The sequence below is a fragment of the Dipodomys spectabilis genome, unplaced genomic scaffold, assembly GCF_019054845.1.
Source record: "Dipodomys spectabilis isolate Male_0828 unplaced genomic scaffold, ASM1905484v1 ptg000019l, whole genome shotgun sequence".
NCBI classification, from domain to species: domain Eukaryota; kingdom Metazoa; phylum Chordata; class Mammalia; order Rodentia; family Heteromyidae; genus Dipodomys; species Dipodomys spectabilis.
Genome location: NW_024870696.1, coordinates 11,392,289 through 11,406,929, shown reverse-complemented (window position 1 = coordinate 11,406,929; position 14,641 = coordinate 11,392,289). Strand labels below are relative to the sequence as shown.

General features: G+C 43.6%; 1 protein-coding gene across 1 annotated transcript in view; it reads right to left on the bottom strand.

The window, feature by feature from the left end:
• Colgalt2 (collagen beta(1-O)galactosyltransferase 2) overlaps nt 1-14,374 on the bottom strand; it is a 103,035-nt gene extending 88,661 nt beyond the window's left edge. The window contains exon 1 of the mRNA XM_042674435.1: nt 14,095-14,374. Coding sequence (XP_042530369.1) covers nt 14,095-14,357 — 263 coding nt within the window. The 5' untranslated portion in view covers nt 14,358-14,374. The remainder of the gene's footprint in view (nt 1-14,094) is intronic.
• Nucleotides 14,375-14,641: the final 267 nt, after the last annotated feature.

Here is a 14,641-nt window from a genome sequence, read left to right as displayed (position 1 = left end):
AGGAGATGGTCCTACACAGTTTGATGTCATAAAGATCATCCTAGTTATTCAGGATTTGGGCTTGAGAAGTTGTTGGACACACATCAGTTTTTTTTAGCATCTCTATGATCTAAAGATTATATTGAGAAGTGGAACCTTCCCCTGGAGAGTTGCTACCACTTCCCTGTAATAACCATTAGCCTGGTAAGACTTGCACTTCCTCACACACTACACTGGGCAAAACAAGCTGGCCTATAGGCTGGCTTTGCAAAAAGCAAGCATGCATATAGTTTCCCACCCACAATGACATATGTCAAGCTATTTGTATCTTCCAAAAGTGGGGAAAAGGGACATTCTAGGGAAAACTTGCACTTACTTGATATGCAAACAAAATCATAGTCTCTTTCATTCAAGGTAGAGGGCTTAGAGAACTTTCTAAAAATTTTATGCAGCACCAGGCTTGTACTCGGGATTTGGGACAAATCCTGTAGATTTCAAAACTACTAAGGAAATAAAATCTAAGTACAAATACAGAAAACAAGTTCAACATACTATCTTAGGTAATGTGGCAGCAGAACAAGGTGCTTCATTTCTCAGAGTGTAAGTGGTAGACTTTCAAATGCATAGATGTATGTGGCTAAAATGCCTTAGAGATCTTCCTGTTCAATACTCACTGGACAAGTGAGGAGACTGAGGTGAGGCAAAGAACTGAAGAACTTGGAAAAACACACTGGTGCATGGCAGGGACAAGGTAAATGAGTTAGCAGTTAAGAAAACAGATTTACTTGGTACTGGGAAGTCCTACACTGAATAGTGCTTAGATCTCCCAGCTTTATTTCAGAGCTGACATGAAAATTGAACTTAACTGTTTGAACACAAAACCATGGGCAGCATAGAGATGAGACTTAAATCAAGATGCATGACTGGACTAAACGGATCTGTTATCAAACTGGTCTCTGTATATCCATACTACAGACAACCAATTCAGGGACAACAGAAAAGTCAACGACTGCCTTCACTTTGGTAAGTCACATGGGAAAATGAGGGCTTGGTCCTCACAAAGATGACAGGTGACAATGCCTGGCCAACAGGCCCAGGACTTCTATGCTTCCCAAAGGGACTCTTAATAATCCACCTTGCCAGGGATTGGGGAAAATCAGCCAGTATTAATGAGATACTGTCCTTCTCTCATGAGACCAACTCCAGCAAATCCCTTTTGACAGGTTTGTATTTGCACAACTTATGAAGAGCTGTCAGAATTCAGAGCCATTAGCAAAGAGGACTTGCCAGGATCAAATCCGATCTTCTTGGAGAGACAGAAAACTGGCCCAGAAGTGGGACTATAACCTCCAGTCACCTGCTGGCATTGCTGAAATTGGATGCCTAAGAAAGGAGGATCCAGTGTGTCTTTGATGTCAGGTCAAAACTTTGAAGCTGTGTCAAGACCACAGGACAAAGACAGCACTGTTTATGCAAATCCAGAAACAAAAGAAGCTACACTCCCAAACCATTAGAAGTTGCATCAGAAATTCAATACCCAGAGATAATGAGAGGCCCTGCATCAGTATGAAATAGCAAACGTAAAAGCTAAGCTGGGCAACACACCAAAATACATACTGTGGGAAGGGCCGCTGGGCTGACCAGAGCTTGGCTGGGTATGCTTTAGAAGCCTTGATATGTGTGGTTCCCTTAACCATGGGGCAGCCATCTGTGCCAAAGGAAGACCTGGCGGTGGCTGCTGCTACACCTGGTGCCCTGGGCCCTTCATGAGACATTCCAATACGTGCTTCTGCAAGGGTAATCCTCCCATCACCACATTCCATGGCTGGTCAGTCTTCATCAGCACATTCCTTCCAAAGAAGACAGCACTCAGCAGTCTTTGGAGGCAGTATACCATAAACTGAAGTACAATGAGCTTTCTAGAATATCTTGACTTTTACACACGATACCAAAAGATTAAACATTGCACTAAGGGACCAGAATTATAGTTTATTAAAGTTCTTCAGGTGCGGTCACCCTCATGAAGGAGGAATGATGTTAGATGGGGACAAGCACCCTGGAAAACATCTGGCCCAATGGTTCTCCAACCTGACTGCACACTGTTATTTCCCCTGGAGTGCTTTTAAAGGTTGTTCACTGCCCTGGCTCTACCTCACAGATGCAGACTTCATTGGCCTGGGATAAGGCCCAGGTATTGGTCTTTATTTTCAGACTTCATCATGCTTCTAGTAAGCAGCCACGCTGAGAACCACAACTCCAGCACATTTCCTTTTGGTTACAGAAAGAAAACTGAGGTTCACCAATTAAATGACTTGTTCCAAATGAGCCAGCCATGAGCAAGCCTCCCAGTCCTTCCAAGGCACAAGACAAATAATGAAAGGATGACCTCTGCCCCCTGAGGGAAGATGGATGAGGTCGGGTTTGACTGTAGGCACCTGTTCTGGGGCTGACGCGCTCTATGAGGCTCCCCTTGTCCCCAGATGACCAGTGTTTCTTGCTGGCATCTGCTAAGCTGTCTTGTGTTCTTGGGAAGGAAAAGGGAGTAAAAATGAAAATAAACGCACAAACTTGAGACTCTATACTGTGGAATGTTTTTGACAACTAAAAGAACACAAAGAGCATGGAATAGTATGTGGTTCGCAACTGCATATGCTCTTCTCCAAGGTTGCTATGCATGCAATTGTCATGATGCTGCCATATTAACTTCCCGTTTTGCTGTTGCTATTATTTGACTGCTGTTTTTCATTTTGTTCTTTGCTAATTTGTTGGGGCAGGACTCGGGTGTGAAATCTCATCCACAAAGGTTTCTATGTGTTAGGCAGGAACTCTGTTTGTTTTTCCTTTTTGTGCTGGTCCTGGGGTTGGAATTCAGGGTCTGGAAGCTGTCCCTGAACTTTTTTTCCTCTCCAGGATAGTGCTCTACCACTTGAGGGACAGTTCCACTTCCAGTCTCATGGACTTTCTTGCTCAGGCTGGCTTTGAACCGAGATCCTCAGATCTCAGCCTCCTGAGTAGCTAGGATTATAGGCATTGAGCCACTTGCCCCCAGCTTGGCAGGGACTCTTACTGCTAAGCCACGTTTCCAGCCCTAATTTTTGCTTATTTTTGAGATCAGGTCTTGCTTCCTGAGCAAGTGGAATTCGCCTGCTATCTTAGGATTCCTGCCTGCTAGCTAAGACACTAGTCTTGGGCTACTGCAGCCAGTTCTTCATTGAGAAGGAGTCTTGTGTAGTTTTTTTTTTTTTCTGTCCAGGTTAGCCTCAAACCCTCAAGCCCAACAATATCAGCCTCCCAAGTAACTAGGATTACAGGTGTGAACTGTAGCACTCAATCCTTTTTCTTGGAGGTGGTAGGAGGGGAGGATGTACTAGGATTTGAAGTCAGGACTTTCACACTTGCCAGGTAGGTTCTCTACCACTTGAGTCATACCTCCAGATCTTTTGTGCTCTGGTAATTTTTGAGATAGGGTTACACTTCTTGTTTAGTGCACACATTCTACTTTTTGCTACCTGACTTAGCTGGGATGGTGAGTGCATGCCATCATCATATCTAGCTTCTGTTGAGATGGACTCTCATGGACTTTTCTCCTTGGCCTGGCCTGTTACCCCAATCCTCTTCATCTCAGCCTCTTACATAGCTAAGATTACAGGCATAATCTACCACACCCAACTATGGTAATGACTTCTTTTTTTTTGGGGGGGGGGGTCCGGTTGTGGGGCCTGAACTCTGGGCCTGGGTGCTGTCCCTCAGCTCTTCAGTGCCACTTCCGGTTTTTTTTTTCTTTTTGCTTATGTGGTGCTGAGGAATAGAACCCAGGGCCTCATGCATGCAAGGCAAGCACTCTACCACTGAGCTACCTTCCCAGCCCTGGTAATGACTTCTTAAGAAACAACTTTGTATAGCAACAACAAATTCATAACCATCCTCACACAGAAGAATAGAACAGTGTGTATTTCTCAAAAGTTATACCTCAAGTTCATAGCTAGTGAAGGCATCAGGCTTACAAACTTTATCCCACTGAATTACCACTTACAAAAGCAATCTAATTTAATAAATTGTTTGTATCTGTCACAAATGCAGGGAAAGAGTTTTTAATGTAGGAGAGAAACAACACTAAAGAGAAGAAAATTAAACACAGGCAAAAAAGGAGGTACTATAGGGGAAAATAGGAGCAGAAGTGAGTTCTGTGAATACTATTTAGCTAGGAAATGCAGTGGTTTATCTCCACTCATCAGACATTTGTGGATGAGTATTTTTCTTCACTATACCTAAATGAAGCTCATAACACAAAATACTTAGTAAAGAAAAGGGTGCCATTGTATACCATGCCCAGTGAAGGATCTACTTACAGAGGGAAAACAACTTGTGGCATTTCCTTTAAAAGATACACATTTATGTTTTTAAATAACTGATATTGGATTGAGGAAGTATGAATGTGCTTGATTTAATTTTACAAAAGAAGACCAATGATGATGATGTGTAGCTGGGTTTCTCCTGTACAACCTTGCACCTGAATGCTTCTCTTAAAGAAATTCTCTTGGCCTTTTTGATGGGTTAACTATCTGAAATCAGGAGAGTGTGCCAAGTATCCAAACTTTGCCACTCCTTACCCCTATGGCTGGTGCTTTAGATACTTATACAACCTTTTCTCTCCACATAAGGCATTCTGAGCCCTGTCTGGGCCTTTTGAGAGGGTATCATTGTCAGTTCATCCAAATCACTAGAGTTCACACTTAAGATATGGATTCCCAGGTTCTAACCATGAACAGTCTGATTAAATGTGGCTTAAACAGAGCCTGCAAATCAGTGTGTCTAGCAAATACCCCAAGGGTTGAGATCTAGCTGGGCCCTAAGTCTGTATCAGCGATACACTAGTCCAAGCCCAGCAGCTGTATCCAAAATATCAGCAGAACAGTGATGAAGACCACATCTACTCTGGGACAATGAGCTATACCCCATGGGCAAATCACTCTTGGGCCACCTTAACTACTAACTACTAAATTCAGCGTGGTCACCTGGCTTTCTCCACATAGGCCAATCTATGATGACCAAATAAATAAAAGGGTATATGTAAATTACTACTCATTTCATAGTACCTCTTAAACATTTATCTCCTCAAATATTTCTTAATGGTGAGAACTTTCAAAATCTTTTTGAAATGTATAGTACATTATTATTATCTGCAGTCATCCTACAGTGCAATAGTCTACCAGAACTTCTTGCTTATATCTTGCTGTGAAACATATTAATCAACCTTCCCCTAACCCTCCCCACCCCTGATAACCACCATTTTGTTCTTAACTTCTAGGAGATGAATGATGTTTAGAGTCCATATACCAGTGAGACTCTGCAATGTTAGTCTTTCTATGTCTAGCTTATTATGCCCTCTAGTTCAATCCATTATTTGTTATTTATTATTATTGGTCACTTCAGGCTTTCTATGTCCTCATAGTTCAATTGTATTAAGGTATATGTGTGTAGGAATTTGTCCATTTCTTCTTAATTACATCAAATCTGTTAGAACACAGATTTTCATAATAACCTCTATGTATCTTTTGGATTTCTGTGGTGGCAGTTCCTGTCTCTTATTATCATCTCTGATTTTGTTTATTTGTGTCTTCTGTCTCATTTTCTTAGTATAGACACAGGATTGTCTATATTGTTCATCTTTTAAAAGAATAAACTATATTAATTTGTATTTATTAAATATGCATTTCATTTATTTCTACTGACTTTTTCCCTATTAAATTTGGTTCTTGTTTCTTCTTCTTACTCTAGCTCCTTGATATAGGACATCTTCAATGCATTGCTTTGGACATTCATCAATTCTCTTGCTAGAGAGAAAATTCTAGAATGGAAATCAGCATAACTCCTAAAGTGTGATATCTAACAGGATTGAGAAATGGCAGAGAGAAGACTTGTAAAAGTCTTATCAAAAGACTTATAAAAGTATTTGTGCAAGCAGTCTTGTTTAAGCCTTCCATGGTAACTCCACAAAATCCATGTGTGATAGAAGGTATGGCCCAGTGCCTGAGTGCTCTTCCACTCAATCTGCCTGGAGGAGAGGGAACTGCACACAGCTGGTTGTGCAGTGCTGCAGAGACCACAGAAACTACCCTGATTCCACTTGGCAGCAACTTTCCACCATATTGATGGGTCTAAACCAGAATGGCAGTATGTGTGCAGTGTAGCCAGCCTTATGAGGCTGGCTGGCAACCAAGATGCTAGAGCTTGGGAATGCCAGGACCTCAAAGGTCCCCAAAGTTCACAGATATTCCAGGAATTTAAGGTCTAGAAGTATCTAGAAAATTCTGCCAGTACCTTGTAAAGGGGCAATTTCTTGCTTCCCACTGCTTTCTGGAAGAATGTGCACCCTTAGACAACTCTTTCTTAGAGTCACATCTGCCACCTGTGAGAATAAAAAGTTCTTCACTGTCCACCACCCAGCTAAAACCATGCAATCACTCTTAAAAAGAGGATAGAGAATCCTATACTGGCAATGGGTTCTGTAGTCTAAAATGTATGCACTTTTGTCTGTCTTCATGGGGAAGTTCTCTTAGGAAGCCTCCTCTCATTAGCCTGATTCAAAGTTCTAAGTAGACCTGGAAGGGACTTGACCTAGAAGGAAATGAACTATATATTTATGAAATCAGCTGATTTCATAATAGAAGAAGCCTGTCCCAGCCTCATTTATCTGCATGATTCTTACAGTCATTCAGCCCAGGATCATTACTTAGGTAATTCATTTTTCTGAATTGTGCATCTTCTAAGTGATCTTCAAACATTTATCAGAAAACAGTGGAGAATTGGTTATTTTGCCTTCTGCGTACAGAGAAACAAAAGTCTCAAGGCTCACTGGATTTGATGAACAATTAGTAATAATAATTAGTGATAATAATAATTACTACTTCAAAGAAATGTTACCAAGTGCAACTGTAGCTGAATTATGGGTCGAAATCTCAAGTCTGAAGCCTGCTGTAAGAATTTCTATACATCTGGTCCTCCTCAAGAGGAAACGAAATTACCTTTAGCCAAAACTAAAGTTTAATTCATGCAAGGGGCCTGACTAATCTCACCAACCACCAGTGCCATATTTTCATGGATCTGAGTGGTAGCAAGTTCAAGTGAATTAGTAAATTATAGCCACCCTTTGTATCTTCTGTATGGCATTTCACTTGTTACCTATAACAAGGTCCTTCTCATTTTTTTTTTTTTTTACTCTGCGAATATAAACACACAGCTTTTCTACCAGAAGGATGGAGAGTAGAGGGAAAAGCAATACAACAATCCTAGTTCTGTATTTTAAGGGACTATTAGGTCACTTGCTGGCTGCTTACAAAGCCTGCTGGTTCTAAGAGGTACCTAGATCCCACCACTCCTAGAGAAGCCTGAGAAGAGATCAAAGGTTGTTGATCAAAAGCTAACAGGGATCAGCTAAATCAAGTCAAAGAGACAAAAGAGATAACTGCAAGCTCACACTGTGTGGGCCTGGACAAAGTCCAGGGTGGTGGCTACTCTGTCCCAGTAACAGCTGCTATGTACAAATGCAGGTTTGGTAGGGCCCCGTGATGGCTCTATGGGCATGTCTGCATGTGAAAAGTCACACAGTTATGATACGTGCACTTTGCAGATGCACATCAAAATTTATCAAAGAGTAGTTCTTTTTTTTTGTCGGTTGTGGGGCTTGAACTCTGGATCTGAAAGTGTAGTTCTTAAAAGGGAGCTTAGAGACAGGTTTTCCAGGGTCCAGAGAATAGGATGGGTATTATCACAGAGGTGTGTAGAGTACCTACCTGGAACAGGTCTTATGGGAAGCTGCTCTCAGTGTGCCACCCAGAGCATCGATGAGATGAATTTAAAAAACAAAAACACACTTCTCAGGCTGGGGTGTGGTTCAAATGATACAGTGGTTGCCTAGTTCAAATCCTGAGGTCAAACCCTAGAGCTACCAATAAATAAATATGAAAATAAAAACATTATGTGTATACAGAAGAAGATACATACATATGTATGTATGCATATATCCATACATTATACATATATAACACTCATGTTTGGGTCAAAGGACAAGGATATATGTATGTGTATGGACAGTTTCTAGAAGAATACATAAAAAACAAACAAAAAGCGATTAGCATTGGTTTCATCTGGCAGGTGGCCTGGAGAAAAGGGGAATTTGATTATTATTTTTTCTTTCCCTAGTCCCACCAAAATTGTTTTCAAAAATTTTTATGGATGCATATTGCCTTATGATTTACAAAAAAAAAGTCAAATTGAAATACTATTAAAGACATCTACAAAGGTCTTAAGGGATTTAAATTTCTTAAACCAGTAAATTTTGACAACTAAATAAACAAGCCACTCCTTTGAGAATAAAAATGATAAGACCTATACAGTCCACGTTGATTTTTAGCTCCTGGTGAGTGCTAGCTATGATTTAAACACATATAGGGAAACTTTTTCCGAGAGTGGCAACTGGAGAAGAATTTACCCAAACTATAGGCTAACAGTTTTCTCTCAGACATTGCTTTATATTATTGATTTGTGAATTAATGTGCAGACTCAGACCTTATAATTTCCCTGCCATAGTCCCTACAAAAGCCTTATAATGGTCCTTCTTGATCATGCCATACACCTAGGGACAGTGCTGCACAGTGATACAACCCTTGTGCACAGTTCAGTGTTGGGAAAGGGACCAAGGCACAACCAGCAGCATTCCTGGTCACAAAGCTTTCATTGTTGGTCCTTATAACCACCAGAGACAGCCAAGCAAGAGAACCACAAGAGGCACATGCTTATGAGCCTGGAGTCACAAAGAAATTCAGGGAGAGAAGTGTTTGGATAAAGGATCTGAAGACAAATCTATTCATTCAAACTCTGTTTAGAATAATTGTCAGGCTCTTTAAGTCAAGAAGGGAATTTATTATAAAATAAGCTAACATTGAAACGGTCACAACAGCACTGAAAACTAGAAATGGCATACCTGACATCACTCACTGTATGATTTACTGACAGGAGTCTCTTAACTGCACTTTGCATTGGATTCTCATCCATGCAACTCAATAAACACAACAAGGGCAATTTAGGCCTCCTCTCTAAATCTGTAGGCAATTTGTCCTAACTGGAACTGAACTGGTGGCATGTATTAATTACTTCAGTTTTCATCCAAGGAAATGTTTAATTCTTTGCACCAATCATATTTTGAAACTGGATAAAAAACTGATAGTTTTCTCAAATTATAACTGTAAGAGAACTGAGCTTAAGGAGCAAGCAAAGGGAAAACTCTTAATTTAAAAAGTTAAAAAGCAAACACTCTTGTACCAATAGGAACCCAAAAATATAACCAATTTGCACATGAAAAGTCATTGCTATTAAAAATACTTCTATGCTTAGTGACCATAGCAAGTGACTTGAATGTGTATGTAGTGCCCACATAGTCAGTCTCAGGTGGTTCCTTTGAAATGTACTACAATAGCACAGAGCTCAGTAACTTGTCAGTGCTTGAGCTAAGTGACAAAATGATCAAGACAGCGGAAGAGAACCACTGAGTCCCTTGTGAACTCAAGCAGAAGCGACAATTCTGATTTGAAAGAAACACTAGTGCCCCTATGTTTTCAAGTTGGGTCAACCGACAGAAGAAAAGAAAAACACAAAACTAGAAATAATTGTTCCTTCTTGATGTTAAACAGACCATATATACTGTGTGACAGCTGCCCAGGTCTATCCTTGATACACCAGCTTGTGACCTCAGGATAGATAGTTGCATATTCCGTGCCTCAGTTTCCTCCTGTATAAAGTTTAAGAGAGTGATAAATGCAATGGCCCCTCCCATTGAGGCTTGCTGGCAGGAGCAAATCAGTTATCAGCATCTCCATCAATGCCAGCTTTCATTAGGGCAACTGGTAATCTTTTGCTTGAAGGAAGGAAATGAATGGAGTTACTTGTGAGCACGTTTGTATTTTATTTTATTTTGGATTAATATGTGCGAGTTATACATACTAACAAGTTCAGCGTGATTTTTTTTCAAACTCCATTCAGAGACACAAGAGACGCATAGGAAATTGCAACCCATTTATTTAGCAGCATTTCTGCTAAGACTGTATATATTCTTTCTCATCTACTTGTTATATCATGCTTTGAGATAGTTGTTATTATTGTTCATTTTGAGGTTAAGTAGTTTCTTTTCGAGGTTCATAGATATGCCCAAATTCCACAAATTGGACCTGCAGTGTATCTGAATCTAAGCTTCCACTTCTCCTCCTCCCCCATTCTTAACCATCAGGTTGGGAACCATAAGGAAAAGGAGGAGAAAGGTGAGCAAAACAGACTAACAGAAGAGGCCTAAAGAATCACCTGTTTTCATCTGTGCATAGGAACAACACACCACCTCTAATGACAAGTGATAAAATATGCCATCCTCACCAATAATAGTTTGGAAAACTTTATAAACACACTTACTCTATTAGTGTATCCAGTTAAACATCTACCAAAATGCTACTGGCTCAGCAATGCAGAGGAGACCAATTTAAGATAATTCTCAAAGAATGCAGAGACAAAAAATATAGGACAACGTGTGGGGTCTGGCCTTCCTCCTGAAAACAAGTAGAAGCTCATCATTGTTTATATTGATGTTCACAGAATCTCCTCACAGGGTCTAACAATTAAAAACTGGGTCTCAATTTAGTATAAATCAGAACAAAAGTCAGTATGGACTGTACCAAATGAAATGTCCAAATTGTTCTGTAATTACATAGCAGCTACTGCCTTGGATCTGCAGAGACTCTATGAATCCAAATGTCTCCCACAAGCAATACAGGCTGTCCAAATGGCAAACTTAACGTCTTTCTACAGCCGAGGACTTTTCTTTATGCCTTGCCCCTGGTACGTGGCCCTGCTGTCCTAAATCATAGCTTTGTGAAGAAGGATGAGGTTAACCTTCCCTCTTTTGCTAAAGGCTATTTGTTCATGTCTCCACTGAATTAAAGAGAAGCCAGTACATCCATTGCCACATGTCCCAATGCCTTCCACTCAACTCAGTAGCCATTCTCGTGGACTTGCTGCTTGTTCTAATTAGTGCCATGGACATAGTGTCCTTATGTCTACACAGGCTTTCAATATTTTAAAGAAAGCAAATAGTTTGGTGGGTTTTGAGATCAGACAGGTAAATATGAAAGTGCTTTACTTTTTGCTGGTATGAAGCATGTCTAAACTATACATTTCCCTGTGTTCCATCTAATGCAAATCAAGCTTGATGCGGAAATGACTGCAGTCATTCTCCAATAGCCGTCATTTGTATCTCTTTTTGGTACTTTTCTTTCCTGTAATTCAGATTTGGTTCAGATCATTAGGTAAGACAATATTCACATGGAAAATAGGAGCCAGGCCTTTCAATGATCCTATAACCTAAGGGGAAAAAGTCTTGATCCTGAAAGATGTAGAAAAGAAGCCTTATCAGACATTTCTCCAGCCTTTGGTAGAGGTAAGTGGATGAAGACGAATGGGTCTGCACTGAGTGCGATATTGAGATATTTAGAGTTTGGCACCCCAGATTCTGGAGGCAATAATGTTCTGTTTGTAAAGGTCTCAGAAGGTCACAGTCATTTTTGACATTTGCATGTGCTGGCTTTGTCAAGTAGACAGTTAGCAACATGGACTATTGAATGGATCTTAACTGAGCTTCAGGGACCAGGAATAAGCAACTGGTGCAAGACCCTTAAAGATGTAACATCCTAAGACACCACTTCCCTCCAGAGGGGCTTAGCCCATAATTTTGCCAGTCATAAACTCATCTAGTGCTAGACTAAAAGTCAACATTTCCAGAGACCTGATGGGGAATATGAGTGTGGAGACCCACAGTCATTAAGCCAGTCAAATGCTTTCATTCCCTTCAGTGGAAACTCTAGCTGATGTCCTGGATTTTTTTTCTCTCCCTGTAGCACCCTCCCTTTTCAGCTCTCCTTTTTTTTCTAGGATTTAGCTGACTTCTTTCATCCTTCAAAACTCAGTCCAAACTCAGTATCAACTGTTCTAGAAGCCTTCCATGGCCACACAAGATCCCCTCTCCCCCATCAGATATAGAAATCCTTCTGTTTAAATGCCATTCAGATCACCTTACACTACCCAGTAAGAAAAGCCATGTTTATCTAGAAGGAGCCAGCTTTTGTTCAACTTTTTTTTGTGTGTTCAGTTGATGAAAGCCCTTTAGAAGGGACTACTAAGAAACTGACATTTTTTAAACTGCTAGAACCTAATAAATGATCCATGGTTTCTAAGGCAGAATCAGGAATTTTCAAAGGAGAGTCTTCAGTGAGTAACTCAGAGGCTGGCCACGCCTTTACCTAAGCTCTTTGAGCTTGCTCACTGGCTCACTCTGCGGCCATAAGGGACAGCAACATGGAACATAAAGTAAGGTAAGGAACTAGACCACAAAAAGCTATGCAGATGCAGAATGCTACCCATTTAAACAGAACATCATCCATATATCCTGGAACACTCAAGGCAGTTAAGATGTACATTCATTGGTTGGTTGAGTCTAATCATCAAGTGTATGGAATTCAAGAGTTGGAAGGGATTTTTCATTAATTTCAATTTTCTCTCATTTTATTATTGAGAGAGAGAGAGAGATGTCTATGAATTCCACACAACTTGGCCCAAATCACATTCAAACTTGATAAACAATTCAAATTTCCTAATGTATAGGTTTGTATAAAGTCTATAATTAAAAACAATTTTCTAGGCAATCTTTAGGGGCAAGTTTGGATTAAATTCTAGTTATTCTGTGACCTTTGAGTGAGTTGTTGAACTGAACAAGTCTCCATTTCTTCCTTTGTAAAATAAGGATCAGAGTATTTCTCTTTCAAGCTTTTTGTGTGCTCTGGTGTCTTACACCTATCATATACCTGGCTACTTGGGAGGTAGAGATCTTTGAATCAAGGCTTGAGCAGACACTCTGTAGAATAGGAGGTATGGCTCAGGTGGTAGAGTACCTGGCTAGCCAGCTAGAGATCCTGAGTTCAAACTCCAGTACTGTATACATAACCAAAACAAAAAGAGACTTTTTTTTTCTTCAAAGTTTCTTTTGGAAGGGAAATGGTTAACACAAATAAGTAAATAGACTCTTCCTTCTGGTTGAAAAGCTGGCTGTCCTAGCAGCCCACTTCCCACCTGCGGTGCTGTCCTGCGTGGAGGCCGTCACGTAGGGCGGTGCACGTGAAGCAGTGTGCGCACAGTGCTGCACTATTTCCCACCTCTGCCCCTGGCCGCAGGCTGGGTGGTGAGGCCGTCCTTCCCGCCCGCCGCGGGCTGTCTTTACCCTCCCTCCCCTGGCTACCCACCGCCCTGTAAGGATTCTGTGTGGGGCGCTCCCCTGGCTAACGCCCGCAGAAACCTGCTCCAGGAGTAACCTGGACTCTGACCGCCTGGGGGAGGGGAGGGGATGGCCCGGAGGCCCCCAACGACCGGGCCGATTTCTTGCCTCTGCTACTTGGATTTCTAAAATCAGGTGCCCGCCTGGGCTGAGGGTCGCTGAGGGAGTGGGGAGCTCCCCTCTCTGGTCCCCGATCCGGCAAGCACGGGCATTTCATTCGGAGAAAAACTTGGCTCTCTTCCCAAGGGCAGCTTCATCTCGCCCCAGCACGGGATGCCCTGGGATCGCCTCTGAGCACAGAGGACACCAAGCTGGGATAGCCTGCGGGGCTGGGCCGACTCCGCTCAGGTCGTCTGTCTGGTCCTGGCACCGCGAAATCTCCCTAGCCCCAGCCTCAGTGGTCCCGGCTGCTAGTCAGTTGTGCCCCCAGGGTCGCCTGGGGGAGGAGGGGGCTCCGGGCACCCATCTCCTCTCTCCACAGCCGGGGATAGAGCAGGAACCTCGAGAGTTGAAAAGTCCTCCTCCAGCCCCCGGGGGTGGGAGCGGTGTCAGAAGGACTGGGACCACGCGAGGCGCGCAGCACCTACCCACGCAGGGGCACCGACGTTCCGAACGAGCGCGCGGCGTGCACGCGGCCCCGCGCCTCCCCAGCCCGCCCGGTGGGCCCGGGCGCAGCGCAGGCAGGAGGGGTGGGGGGTCCCCGCTCCCCGCTCCCCGCTCCCCGCGGCCGGACCCCGCCTCGCGCTCACCAGATGGCCATCCTGCTCTTGGGGTAGTCCAGCCGCTCCAGGCAGCCGAGGAAGTGCGGCAGCGAGTGCGCAGCGTTGCGGGCGAGGACGGCCACCATCACCGTGGCCCTCTGCAGAGGCGACTCGGGGAAAACCACCGCCTCTTCCTCGTCGTCCTCCGAGTCGGGTTCCGCGGCGAAGCGCGCCCGACAGCCGCCGCGGAGCAGCGCGGAGGACAGGAGCAGCAGGGACCAGGCGAGGGCGGCGGCGGGGCGCGCAGCCATCTTCCAGCCCGGGGCCGGCGGCGGGGAGGTCCAGCCGCGAGCGCGGAGCCCCGCGGCCCGAGGGTGCCCGAGGCCGGTTCCCGGAGATCGGGGAGGCTGCCGGGGCTGCCGGGCTTGCCGCTCCCCAGGCCGGCCAGCGTGCGCGCCGGCGCCCAGCCCTGCAGCTCCCCGGACCCTCGGGCCGCCGCAGCACCGCCCAGGTCCCGACGCCGCGGGTGGGCACCGCGTACCTGCCGCCGCCCAGGCTCGCTCGCTCAGGGGTGGCTGTCGGTGCAGAGTCCGGC